At 44.4% G+C, this 14,824-nt stretch overlaps 1 protein-coding gene across 1 annotated transcript in view; it reads left to right on the top strand.

Annotated features, from left to right (window-relative positions):
• The window catches only part of PSMD12 (proteasome 26S subunit, non-ATPase 12), a 218,828-nt gene that overhangs the window by 28,310 nt on the left and 175,694 nt on the right, over positions 1 to 14,824 (top strand). Inside the window, exon 2 of the mRNA XM_078654325.1 lies at positions 1,572 to 1,631. Within this exon, the coding sequence (XP_078510451.1) occupies positions 1,572 to 1,631 (60 nt within the window). The remainder of the gene's footprint in view (positions 1 to 1,571; positions 1,632 to 14,824) is intronic.

Raw genomic sequence — 14,824 nt, 5'->3', positions numbered from 1 at the left:
TTTCTTCTTTTGAGTTAAGTGTTCCAAAAGGTGGCTTGCCCAAATTTCCTCTGTTAGGTGGGAGTTGATACCCTGCACGTTGGCATTCCCTAAGTTGTTTGCCAGAATTTTGCGCTATGATTTTCTTTTTTGCGTCATACAAGAGCTTAGCCCGCAGAGTATCTTCTGCTCCCCTTTTTGCTTGCCAGATCATATTTTTCTTTGTTGCTTTTAACTGCGCAAGTTTTTTTTTAGCATAGTTTCATTTCCCCTTTGTCTTAGCTTTCCTAGAGTTTTGTTTATATCTTTGTTGAGGGCCCTCCGGTTTGATATATTGGAGATTGGTAGATGTTTGAGTTGGTTTCCAGATCGCGATCTTACCATCCGGGTGGTCCCTTACCTGGTACGGGGTCTCCTGACCTTTTAGTGTACTGTTCCCCTAGTTGTTTGGTCAATGTTTCCCATCGTACTTTCGCATTACTATGTGCCTCTGCTTGGTTTTCCCAGATTGATTTAGCTATGGTTTGCAGTTTGTCTGGTTGGCTGGTTTTGTAGTTGAGCCTTCTGAAATTCACGGTGTGAATAGTTGCTGGATCTCCCACTGGAAATGATCAGGCGCCTCTCCTTTATACACATCAAATTTCCTTGGGCTAATGGTCGCTGTGCTCTTTTGTTCCAATCCGGAAACTAGAAATCCTGCTAAACAGTTGCAGAGTAACCAACGTGTAATCTATTGTAGAGCTTGCCATAGCTTTATGAAAAGTTGCCGTAGGCGGTTGATCTCCCGGCAAGCGACCGTTTAGTACCAGATTAGATTAGAGTCAACTTCTCTTGTCCCCCTTATGGTGCTAATTGACGATTAAATAGATAGGCCACCCTTCAGGTGGCCAAATTTGGCTCCTTTGGTTGCTGGGGGGTGATGGGTTTTATAGCCAAGTAAGTGGTGAGGTTCTTCCAACCACGTCTCCTGCATTAAAAAAAAAATTAAGTCAAAGCCTTGGATATAGGAGAGAAATTCAGTGTCCGATACCTTATTTCCCAGGCCATTTACATTCCACGAGCATATTCGAAGTTGCGGGCCGCTGCAAAAGAGTGTATAAACAAGAGCAACTTTTTTTTCCTGGAATACAATTTGAGATGGTGTATTCTTCTATGCTAGGTTAGAGCATTTTTTAATCTTACTTTTACACAGAGTTTTATATAGTGCGAACCTGACCCGAATCAGGTATCCGAGCACTTTACATAGTACCAGTTGCTTTAAATGAGGACACATTCATTTTTGTTAGGCACGGGGAGATTAAGTGGTTTACCCAGAATCGCAGGATTTTCAGCTTCATTGCCGAGACTCCAACCCAGTTCCCCAGGTTCGAGGTCGACCACCCCAACTTTTAGGCCAACGTCTCTCCCCTGTGAATATACATCCACTTCCCTATTGAATGGAATTTGCCTTCGAAGCCATTACTTTCTTTAGAAAACACTTCACATTGTATTAGTTTGTTTTATCTCGTAATATTGCATTGCATTTTATTCATGCAGCTGGTAAATAAAGTGCTGTTTATATATACTTTACCTTGTGTTCTTATCTATTTCAGGAAGGGAGACTTCAAGAAGTAATTGAAAGTTTGCTGTCCTTGGAAAAACAGACTCGAACGGTAAGAAAAATAACTGATTGCAACTTAAATGGCAATTTTTACTTGAAAATTCAATGCCCAGGCATGGTAGCTGGGTTAGTCAGATTGAAGGTGTCACCATCACTGTTCAGCCGCCACTCGAATGGATTTGTTGATGTAAATGAAGGCCAGTGGTACCTCTATCTAGTACGCTAATTGGCGTCTCTAGCTTTTGCTGGCAAGTGAATGGAGGCGAGTCTACTGGCAATGTATTCACCAGCCCTTTTCAACAACCTCCCAAGGTCCCTTCTTTTCTCTGTTTATTGGATTAGTCTCCATGTCAGGCTCCTTGAACAGAGGAGGCATGGAGTTGGGTTGGAGAAGCAAAGCAGTACTTGAAGCCAGCAAAACTGCTGCTTTGGTAGGTTAAGTATGGGATGTGTGCTCATGTTGGTTTGTGTGTATCTGAGAGTATGCTTGCGTGCTGAATGGATGTGTCTGTGTTTGTAATTTCCCTCGTCTAATGCGGCACTTTCAAACTTTGTGAGTTTCCTTAACATGGTGGTGGCCTAGTGTTAGACCTGGGTCATCCAGTCTACATAGGGTAGCCTGGCACAGAGTGGGTAGGTCTACTCCAAGGCAATAGTGTTATACTTGCACCTGTTGCAGTAACCCAATGCCCATCCACCAAAAATGACACACCACACCTTCTTTAGAAAAGTAGAAAATTCTTTATATTTTGTTTGTTAGTTTCTTGTTTTTCTCTCAGTTGCAAAGACAGTTGTACATTCACATATATAACAGTGCAATCCCTTTACTTGTTCATATACGCTTTTCCAATTCCATAGGGATATAGCTCCCTTAGCAAACCTTGTTCAGTCCAACATTTCATTTAGCACACTAGATTCCTTCAATCCCTTATGTCATCTTACATTAACCTGGACCAGATAGGGAATTTTTACATCAAGTAACCTGAGTTGTTTAACTCGTTGTTATCCTGTAAAAGAAGACAATTTAACCTCAATATTATATCACAGTTGTAAATAGCACTTCAAATTTGCTTTGACCCCTCTCCTGGTGCAATTTCTAGCGTACAGATGGATTCACTGTTCCAGTAGCCAAATAGGCGGTTTAACTCATAAGGCTTATGTTCTCCCCATCCTTGTCACACCATTAAACACTCGTACACTTTCACCGAACCAACGGAGTTTATATAGTTAATGGCACCTTTGTGGGTTCACGCTTTTCTCTCTGCTGACTCTGACATAGCTATGCAACTCCGATGATTCTCCCTTGGCCTCTGTCTATCTACTGTATGCCAGGAAGTATGCTAATTTCCCCCGGGATAATAGGGGGGGAATCGATACAATTCCTGCTTCTCTCACTGTTTCACCCGCTCGACTATTTTCAGGCTTCCGGTGACGGCCAATGGTTATAATGAGGCCGATCAATTGGGTAAATTAGACTCTTCCCTCCTCACCCAGCACAACTTCTATGAGCCGGAATGAGACCCTTTTCAGCTCCAGGGCCCCGCACTTTCCGACAGTCTTCTGGGCTCTTGCAGCCTCCTCCCGGTCAAAGGATTTGACTGCGCTACCTCTTCCGGTCACCCGACCCCAGCTCTGCTCTGATTTCAGCCTCGTTGGTGCCAGATACTCGCAGTCGATGAAGCCGGAGCTTGTATGCCACTCCCTCGACGACTCCACCGGTTCCGCGTCACGCTCTCTCCTCAACTTACACGGAGGAAGAGCTGAAGTAGGCCGGCTTGCTCTGGTTCCCGCCCCTTTCCTCTCAGCGCTCGCCTGTCGTCACTCTCCGGCCCCTGCGCTGCTCTCACATCCGATCTGCTGCACCAGTGCCCAAACCCGGGTCCTCTCCCGCCAGAACACTTCACTAAGGGCCCGGGACCACACAGCAGGCACTCAGCAAGAGCGGCGAGCTGCCACAAGGTAGCTTTTTCCCACAGCTGGAAGGCACAGCGAACCCAGGAGGGGGTATTGGCGGTGATTAATTCAGGGTCCGCGCTTTCTGCAGGAGTGGTCCCAATATGTTCACAGAGGAGTTAAGCGAGGAGGGGGGGGTAAAGCGGGACAGTCTCTTCCCAATCAGCTGCTCCCCTGTAAACTATCAACCGCTCCTATCAGGGGATTCAGTGACGCTTTTCACAGGGACATTATCAGGATTTGGTAAGGTAATACAATAGAACAGTGGCAGGGCTCAGTCAATAGCTAGGGGGTGACGTCCTCAGAGAAGGGCTGTCGACTTATGGGACGATCTAACCTCTTTCAGTGCGCCCACCTCCCTACACTACTGCCTCACTCCTCACCAAGTTCGCTCTGGTCACTCACAAAATGGCTGCCCTGGTTCTGGCCTTTTATAGGCTGGCCTCTGGCTACCAGAACCAGCCCGAAGGTTCTAGAGCTTTTCCATACAACCCTTTGGCCCTAGATCCTGAGGTAAAAATGTGGCAGTTACAAGCCACCATTTTGTGATTCTGTATTCACCATGTTAGGAGGGTATCAAGGCCTAACAAAAAAAAGGCAGAGGGACAAAGCAGCACCTAACCCCCCTGGACAACACCAAAAATCTCAGTGGACATAAAGAAATAGAGAAGTTAGGAGGCAAGAAAAAAGGAACTAAATAATAGGAGGGACCACCCAAAGGGCTGACAGGTCTAACACCTAGCCTTGAAATATTATTGACACGTTGACCATATTTGTGGCTGTCCATGGTATGATGGTAACACAATCATAAAAGTTCCCACTGTTGACAAAATGTAGACTTTCTTGACATATTGTGGCTTTCACAAGCAAAAATGTGGCATAATGGCTCTTGGCTCCATTATGGGTGTTTTATGTGTGTGGAAAATGGTGCGTTGGGTATTCTTGCCTTGGTTCTGTCCTTTCCTGGGTTAGAGATTTTGAAAATTCCTGCAATATGTTGATCTTGCACAGCAATTTAAGATAATTATAAATGTGCATGCTGTGCAGAATCTCAACAAGTGACAGTCCATGTGAGTGTTTGATGGAAACTGCAAACTTCTGTTTGGTAAATGTGAGCATATTTATATAATAATAATAATCCACATTTGTAAAGCGCACAATCACCCGTAAGGGTCTCTAGGCGCTGGGGGCCGTCGGGAAGATTAAGCGAGCTATTGCCCAGAGTCACATGGTGCTGGGCTAACCTGCCGCCGGAGCCGGGGATCGAACCCTGATCCCCAGATTCCAGCATCAGTCACCCTGGCCGCGGCGCCACACCTCTCCCACTTTCCATTTATCCAAAATGGAAATGTTGTATTGTATAGTGCTGTGTACTTTCAGAAACTGACAGTGTGGTGTTTTGGTAAAAAATGCATTTCTTAAATATTTGTAAAGCTGGAATTTGAGGGAAAATACATTCTTAGATCTAGAGGTTTATTGGCGATCTTGATTCCTTTATAATAGAGGACAATCATTTCTGTGGCTTTTCATTCATAGCTCAGGTAGATGCATTTTATAATAAGATTTCTATGATGTTATCACTGCTGCTGCCTGAGTTTTGAGTGTGCAAAACTAGTCTTACTGCAAATTAAGTGGTAACATTGCTTTTTCATGAGCCCAATAGGTGTCTTTGACATGTGATTTTGACATTTGAGTTTTCCTTCCTGTCCCAACCAAGAAGCTTCTCATTCATAAATTACGACTAATAATCTTTGATTTCAGTAGGTGAAAGTCAGACTGCGGTGCACACTGCATTTCAAGGTGGGTATTTATTCCACAGCACTCTGGATGCTCTGTTTATGTGTAACTCCAGATTTGGCTGGAGTTGCAGCAAATTGCAGCTTTATGTATGAATTGGAGCAGGTTATGAGAAATTACTTTGCACAATTCCAAGAGGTACATAGGTGAAGCTGGGCAGTCTCTGCTAATTTAGAAGTATTCTGCTTTCTTTAGTGGGTTAGTTGCCTTTCTTGCCAGGCTTGCCAAATAGTTTTCTTGCAGGGTTTGGATTGATTTAAAAATCCACCATCTGCATATAGTTTGATTTGTTAATTTTTTAATATCTTTGTATCAAAATGCAGCTCACTCTGAATGAGGCTGTTACATTTGTTTGTGGAATGCAGGCTGCAACGGCGGAAACTCCAGTGAGAGTATTCTGTTTTAAACAAATAGTATTTCTATCTGTTAAACTTCATCCCAATAGTGCTTATTATATAATAGCACTAAAAATAAACCTTTTCAGGGTGAGGGAATCCTTGCCTTCCTCTCCTATTATGTAGGCATTATAGAAGTTACTGCCTGTAATTGTATGCATTATTGATAAGTCAAGATGTATTCCCAATTGCTTAAAACTATTTCGGATCACTCCCTGATAAAACCTTGCCTGATAAAATCTTCACTTCACATATCAGCACTTGCTTCTAACACTGGTTTTATGCTTAGTCTTCAAAAAAGCACCTACCATTCAGGTACAGGTCTTTATAAAGTCAACCCAATCTCTTGGATACTGGCTGTCTGGGGTTGGAACAGGAAATATCCCTAAAACTGCACTACTAGATCTTCCAACCTCGATTTTGGATTTCACTAGTGAGGGTAGATTGGTATGCACCTTTATCTGCAGCATTTGATACTGAATTATACTGTAGAAACATTTTTTGACCTGTGCCTCGGACGGACTACTGTAGAAACAAGACATGTAAAATGCTGCACAACGCCAGGGATGGCCTCTACCACCCATGTTACTCTATTTCTGCAATACTAAAGCCAAAGTAAAGTTCAACAATGATCCATAAAACTGTCCTGGTAGACCCCATATTACATGACAGCTGAAGTTGCATCTTATCTTGGTGAGCACTTTCGCTCGGCACAAAAATTCCCATGGCCATTCTTGGAGTAGAAAGGGCTAATGCTGGTAGCTAAGTAAGGAATCTGACTGTGACATTCTGGAGTAGCATAAAGTCTATATTAACTTATTCCATTTACACACATGCTGAAAATGTAACTTTTCAGATGTGTTTTTTTTTTTTGCAAGTGCCCTAGTGCCCGCCAGTGTGTGAAACCCAATGTAAAAGAACATATGATCAAATGCTTTTCCAGGAAGTGGTTATAAAGACTGCTGCGATTCCTGTCATTCATTGGTCTGGGGGCATGCTACAATGTAATAAATTCACCATGATTTTTTTTTAGGATATACAATCCCATACAGCAATTGTTTGCTCCCTAGTTTAATGTTCACATATTCACATGATTGGAAAAAAATGAATATTATTTTTTAAATAAATTGATAAAATGTGTACTACGTACAAAACTAGTGGAGCAGATACAGGTTTTTATAGGAGAAGTGTGGCTCACTGGTTAGAGGAGGCAGACCTGGAAGCAGAGGTCAGCCCGGGACCAGGGTTCAATTCCCGGCTCGGCGGGGTCTTGAGTCCTAAAATGTCCATGGACTCGACAATTCTCGCTCCGGTGCCTACTCGATTCACGGGTTCACACTCTGCGACTCTGGGCAATAGCTTGCTTAATCTCCACAACGGCCCCTCGCGGCGGGATGCCTGGCTTTCACCTTGCGGATACCCTGCCGGGGTTATCTCACAGGGGAATACCAGGACGGGTTCCCTAAGCAAGCGCTTAGAAACCGCTTAGTGATTTGCGCTATATAAATTCCTGTACATTTACATTTACATATATTCCATGTTCCAGAAATGGTCATTTTTGCCTATCTATAGTGGATTGTTTTCATGCTCTTCTATCCTGCTGGAATATCAACTTGTATCTGCATTTGCTAATCGGGTATACCAATTATTTCCAAATTACTGTATTAACTCCAAATCTGTCAGTCTGAGTATGATAAAGAATCTGTAGTGGACTCTTTTATCAGACAACTTTTTAGGTCGAGTCTAGCTCAGCGCGTTTGCACTGCTCTAGGAGAAGGCCTCTTGGAATCCCTTCAAACTTTCTGCACACTAGTGCATGTGGTGTTTGATTTTCCAAACATGCTATTGGCCTTTGCGTGTGGCTTTCAAAAATGAAAGCACTCAATTGGCCAAATGCGGTGCATGTCCCACCTTTTCTGAAAATGTTTACTCCCACAGTGTTTAGCTGTCTGGAGTGAGCAGCAGCATGCCATCTGTTGTGGATCATGTTTCATTTCAAGACCTTGCAGCTCTCCTTACAAGGCGCGTTCCCTCCACCCCAGCCAAGGGACAGACCTTACCGACACAAGAGTGCATGCTTCTTTTTCCAGCACTCGCAGTTCATCTATGTCAGCACCCTCTTCCTGCACCGTTATCTTTGTATTACTATGTTATTGTCAAGCCATTTGCTGTACTCTGTAGTTGACCTCTATAGTCGCCTCTTTGTCGGTACCATCTTAAAAATTGACCGCACCTTTTAACATTAGCTTTTTTTCATCACTGTGGTGCACGCTTCCTTTCACACCTCTGGGCAGCTGTGGTGCGTGCCACCGTTGACATCTCTGCATAGTGCACAGCTGTGGTGCATGTTTCCTTTCCCCACATTGCTTTTGGTGCTCGCTCGATTCAGGGGCATAACGCAGGCCCTTGCTGGGGGCTTAATTTGAGCCGGTGTCTGCCGGTTCGCACATGGGCACTCAATTATTAGCACTTGCTTTTTGTGCGTACTTGCTGGCACCGGCGGCTAAATAATGCCTCTGCTTAGTTGTGGTGCATGCCACCTTTCACATTTCTGCACAGTGTACAGCTGTGGTGCGTACCTCCTTTCCCCCCCCATTGCACAGTACACAACTTAAAAATGGACCACACCTTTTAACATTAGCGTTTTTTCATCACTGTGGTGCGTGCTTCCTTTCACATGTCTGAGCAGCTGTATTGCGTGCTACCTTTTGACATCTCTGCACAGTGCACCGCTGTGGCGCGTGCTTCCTTTCCTCCATTGCACAGTACACCACTGTGGTGAGTGCTCTTTCACCCCAGTGCACAGCTGTGGTGCGTGCTTCCTTTCACCTTATTGCACATTTCACAGCTGTGGTGCGTGTTTCCTTCACCCTACTGCACGTGCCCCCTCCATCACACCCACGTGGTTCTCTTGTTTTCTGTTTAATAAACCAATTTCACACACAGATGCCCAGGTTTCCGATGTTAGCATTTGTGAACTCCTGCACCTTGCAGCATTTCTTACAAGGTGTGTCCCCTCCACCCTGGCGAGGGACAGACCCCCACCGCCATAAGCTGGATTATAAAGCACCCTGACAGAAGCACCAAGGCGCTGGACCTTGCAGCTTTCCTTACAAGGCGCGTCCTCTCCACCCCGGCCGAGGGACAAACTTTTCCGCCACAAGCTGCTGTGATAGTATGATAATATTATTAATTTTTATTATTCCTAGCAACTTTGGCATTGACATTATTGCCCTTTATTACACTATTTGTTAGTTTTTAATTCATCATCAGCAACATTTGTGCCCCTGTGCTGCCCAGGAAGCACACCAGTACCGCCACTGTAACAGAAGGCAGACCCACTATCCCTCCAACAGTGAACAGAGTAAACAGTCTCTGTATTGTTTCTTATCGCTGCAATTTGTCTCCCTTCACTGGCTTCTAACCCGCCCCCTTCACTCTTACCCTCTCTCCCTCCCACTGTCTCCTCCCCGAGATTGGTGCAACAGACGTAAGTGTTTAGGCTCTGTTAATCCGCAGGAATGTTAATACCCTTAACAGGCCCACGCTGCCACCGTTATTTTATTTTTCAGCTACGCTTTTTATATTGATATGCCAAAACTATCCAACAAGGTGCCTACTATACAAAATAAAGGACACAGTGCATTAAAAGATGTTTTGGGAAATATTGTTAAATAAAGAGTTTTCCGTGTCAGGCCTGCACACAGGGACAGTTCATAAGCACCAGTTCAGCTACACAACATCGGCATAACTCATCACCACAACATCGCTCAGCACCACCTCAGCATCACTTATTACCACCTATGTATCATTCAGCATCACATAAGCATCACCTCAGAACCAACTCACCACGACTTTAGCATCACCTCAATATCATTCTGGATCACCTGAGCATCACCTCTGCCACTACTCACAACCCCCTCAGCATCACTCCACACCACTTCAGTTTGGCATAGATAATTGACATCTATTCATTCTCCACAAATAACTTTCCACTACTCCTTATCTAATTAAAATACTATTTCACAACATCCACCCTCCCGTTGTTTATATCCCACACCTAACAATAACAAGAATTTGCAATGCAATAGGTCTTGCATTTATGCGAGACCTACTGCATTGCAAATGGTTGGTATTACGGACAACGGGAGGGAGGTGAGTTGTGGAGAAGGCACAGACAACAGGAGGGTGAGCATTTGGTTGGGGAGAAGGCACGGACAGCGGGGGGAGATTCGGGTGGGGAAGAAGGCACGAACAACAGGAGGGGGCTTAAAGAAGGCACCAAAGCATGTTGTGATTGCAGTAGGAGAGCCTCATTAAAGAAAATGGTGCTAAAAGTCTAAATAACACGTACCGTGTAACAACCGAAGTAAAGGGGCCAGTCTCCATGGGAGGTAGCAAATGTAGAGGAGGCGGTACTTATAATGGACTAACAAGTCTATTTACGAATCCGAAACCAGCATTTAGGACAGACCATGACACACGCCAATGGCAAAAATGAGCGGAGAGTGGGTGGGGCTTCTATTCGCTACTCCACAACAAGTCTCGCAGAGCAGCGCATGCGCACTGGCTCCAGGCTCGACCTAGAAAGGGAAAGTCCTATAATGAACACTCAACTAACAAACCTGTGCAAAATTATAAATTTACATGATTTAAAGTGGAATGGCAAATTGAAACTCCCCCTAAAGGGAATATGCAGAAAAGCAGCTACAGCTGCGCTGTCACTCTAGAATTAAAAGGTGGAGCATGAATATTGGCCCCTATTAACATGAGAGTGGAAAAGTCTAACCCTTTCCCTGGAAACATTTAAAAAATAAAATGGCACAACTTACTAAACTATATCCCAAGTCATATTGGTTACAAGTAGTTCTGAGGTGGGACCCGTCTGACCATCATCAGGGAAGCTTGTAGGGAGGCAGAAGTTTTGTGCCAAGATCACTTTGAAAAATAGGACCAAAAGGTGTATTTTACTGCATGATTTTCTAAATAAATCTTCTAGAAACAGGCTTTGTTGGCAGTTCTGAAAATGAACTTATAAGAGTATGTGATATATGGTTGCCTACTGTATGCAGAAGCATTATTTCACTGCGTCATCAATCCTATGTGTGACTGACTGACCAGTGAAAATGCTGGACGCACAATGGAGACACATTTGTGCCACGTAACTGAAGTGTGGTCTGCCACTGATCTTCTGGTGAAAAATTACAGTCATAGAAAATGCGCCAGTAGAAACATACCCTTTTGAATAGTGTACAGAGGGATACACTGCACATCACTGTTTTCCACCAACATCAACTTGCTGTTAATGTATAGAGCTCCCACCATATCCCCTGTATGATGCAGAATGTATTAGTCTGCCAGGGGAGGAACTTAAACATGCTGCGATGCTCCTACGGTACCACAACATTCTGCTCCAGGTGCCACCCTGCCAGTTTCCACACTACTGAGCCTTGGTTTTACTCCAAGATACAATATCCTTGTCGATTTTACATTGCAATTCAAGCGTTGACATTTTTATGTACGTGTCACATTGTACCAATTAAGGAAACACTGCGAAACCAGTTTCTACACTGCCAGCAGAGAAATTTGCCTTACAGTGTTGCAACGTAGTGGCAGTTTCTCACTATTAAAAAAATAATGCCACATTTTGAAAACTGCCAAGCCAGTTTCATGTTACACCAGTACATTGCCCCAGAGAAACACCTTTCAATGTATCAATTTCTACATTGCTCCAGAACATTTTCATTGCAGTTTTCACATTACTGTGCCCCTTTTTCAAATTATGTCAGTTTCATGTTGCCCTTGTTTACAAATATTACCACGCCCGTTTGCACATTGTCCTTTGAGAGATTAGCATCCTGATATCCACATTGTCGGTTTCAACATGGTTGAGAAAAACATACATTGCAGTTATATTTTCTGCACTGCCATAAGCCCTTACTAACCATCTCAAGACGAGACCCACCTTCTGGAATATTTACATGACTTCCACATCCTACACTAGAGCACACTGGACAGTTGCCCTCTCACTGAACTGGTGGGGTTTATACTGGATGTTGCCTATAGTGAATGTGAAATAACCACTATTGCTAGAGTGAGGATGGAGCGGACACACGGAACTGCATACAAAACACTTGAGCCCCGACCTCCGGGGTAAAGTAGTTGTCTCTGAACGTCGTATTTCCCTTTGTGTTAGCGGTAAAATGAAATATTCTTTTATTCTTGAAGTGAGTATTTGGCTGTACAATCAGACCTTTGCAAATCAGCATTGGTCCTCCTGCAATGGGAACAGTGAAGCTCAAACTGTCAAGCCTGGCCCTCTCATCAGTCCGGTGCAGTTTGGTTCCAGTGGCACATTAAGCACGGGACCTATATCTGGGCATACCCATTGCACTTAAGGCATTGCAAAGTAAAATACAAAAAATGGTGGATGAAAGAATTAAATTAATTTCAGCCACAGGTAATTATTTGGGCTGCATCCCGGTCCATTGTGTTTTTTATTTATTTAATTTTTTTTCCTCATGGCTCAGTCTAATCTGAGGTAGCTTGGTGGCCCTGATGCATCACTTAAAAACAAATAAGAACAAAAAAATCATTGTGAAGGTCTTAGTGCAACCGCATGCCCAGGCGAAAGTCCTATGCTCACTGTGCCACTGGAACCAAGCTACACCCATCTAATGGGGCCTCACTAAGCCGAAACTGGTCAAGCAAAGTAGCATGTGACCTATGTCGAAAGCTGGCTCTGTGTATATTATACTAAAGTAAGGTATAGTAATCACAGTCCAGTGGATCCTCAGAGGTATAGTAGAGGCTAAAGTAGATTTATTTATTTTATTTATTTGAAAAGTTTTATAAAGCGTGAACATGACCCTTATGGGTGTCACAGCGCTGTACAAGGTGGTGAAAGCAAGAATAACCCAACACAATGGAACAAGTGAGGCAGTTAAATAACCACACGGTCAAACAAAGGCGGAAACAATCACGGTCAAGGGGCGGGATAGTCAGCCAGACTGGAAGGACCAGTACAGTTTCAGAAGGTTCATAAAAGGAAATAACCAGTGAACAGAAAGCATACAATTCAAACAAATGGTATTAAAGAAGTATCAAATCCAGATAGAGAGGAATCTAGGGAAGGTAAGCCAGGTTGGTGCTGTTGATCACTCCAGATTAGCCATTTGACATGTTTCTTGAAAGATACAGTGGATGAGTTGGATCTGATCTAGGGAGGAAGAGCGTTCTAAATTCTTGGAGCAAGACCAGTGAAAGCACGATTGTAAGTTCTGATTCACGATAATACTTAATCTCTCTTTTATGGTAGTGTGGTTGAGCAGTCGGGTTTATCAGTGTGTAGTGTTAATCATTTGTTGCACACAGCCAATAAATTATGTCGCACACTCAAAGACTGAATCCAGACTAATTGTGTGTATAAAAAGTTACTTTATTTTTATTACTAGAACCAAGATTTACTTCAATACAATAATCCATTTCAAAATACGGTGGGTACTGGATTTGTAGAAGCATACAAGTAACTTCGAAGTATAGAAATGCGTTGTAAACACTTTAGATTACTAGTACTTACTTTCTAGTTACTTTTGTAGCTTAGGGCAAAACCGACTAATAACACAGTTTATTCATTGCAGTGTACATCAGTAAGCAGGTTAACTCATTTTAAGGCACTAAGTTACTTTGTTGCAGTACAAGACCGGGTCAACACTCAAAACATTTTTTAGAGAAAAATCCACCATGAAATCCATTGGAGGAAAAAGCAGTGTTTGCAGTTAAGTAAACTATTTTGGTAACTGAGTTTTGGAGAGTAGAACCAAGGTTCAGTTTAGCACTCCAGGTGCACCACTAACGTAACTGGGGTTGCCAGGTGCAGGGTGCCAAGGTTAGCCAATGGGGCTAAGGAGTGCCTCGGTTGGTGGCTGATCACTCTGGGCCACTCGGTTTTGGAAAACAAACTCCTATGGTTAGGGTGAGGGTACAGGGGGTCCCAAGCTAGCACCAACACTACACCTGCGGCACAGGGGCGGCCGGGTGCAGGGTGCGTAGGCTCTGTATGGAGCCCAATGCAATCCTATGGGTATTGTCATCTTTGGATTTCGGCTGGAGACTTGGTCCGGAAGTCTTCCGGGAGGAACCAGCAGCTTGGCAGATAAGTAAAGATGTCCCTCGACATCAGGACACTTCGGGTCCGGGTCACCAGGACGCAGGGTTGGAGACTGCAGGGGTGATTTTCGACATTGGGAATCCGCTTACCGGTCCGGTTGCGGTGGAGGGGGGTTGTCGTGAAGAAGCTGCAGGCGTTGATACGGGACCTTGGAAGTGACACCTCTGCTTTGGAGGTCTGGTGAACCACTTCAGAACTGGTGGAACCTCGGGACACTGGTCGTGGGCGGCAGGTCCATGGGTAAGTCCTGGAGAAGGGTTTCTTGGTTTCGCAGGGGCTGGATCTTCTTTTGTGAACAGGGCCGCTGTCCTTGGGAGTCTCACATCTTTACTGAAGTGTGGGATCAATTCTCGCCAAATCTGGAGGTTGCTGATCACTTTTGGAGCGGTTTTCTTTCCTCAGAGCTTCAGACAGGCCGTTATGGCTGGGGCCCAGTCATTTGGGCCTGGAGTGTTCACTTCTGCGACGTCTTCAGGATTCCAGTCATAAGATGTCAATACTGACGCCTGGGTTCAGGGCTGCCCCCAAAATAATGTATTTAGGGGCCTTTTAGGGGTCTCAAGGTAGTTGACAATGTGTTTCTGTCCCTAGGGTGACTACACCCTCAGGGTGCTCTCCCCACTTGGGGGAGTGAGCACCATACCTGATCCTAATTGGAGGGTGCCTGCCATCTGTAAGATGGCAGGCACTGAAGAGTGGGCTTCACCTTGCCTCCCCCACCTGAGGGCACACCTTCTGGGCTGTCCTGATTTTTTCCCATCTGTCTTCCCGCCAAAAAGGAGTTTGACAGGAAAGGGGAGGGGAAAGGTTTCTGTTCCTGATAGCAGTAGAGGCTAGGGGTCTCGTTTCAAAGGCGGCAAGGCCTTTGAAGCTCCCTGCCACAGACTGCTCTTCCTCAACTGGGGGAACACCTCTGCCCAGGTAAGGCTT

The sequence above is a fragment of the Lissotriton helveticus genome, chromosome 7 (assembly GCF_964261635.1).
Source record: "Lissotriton helveticus chromosome 7, aLisHel1.1, whole genome shotgun sequence".
NCBI classification, from domain to species: Eukaryota; Metazoa; Chordata; class Amphibia; order Caudata; family Salamandridae; genus Lissotriton; species Lissotriton helveticus.
This window is presented reverse-complemented; position numbering and strand designations above follow the sequence as displayed.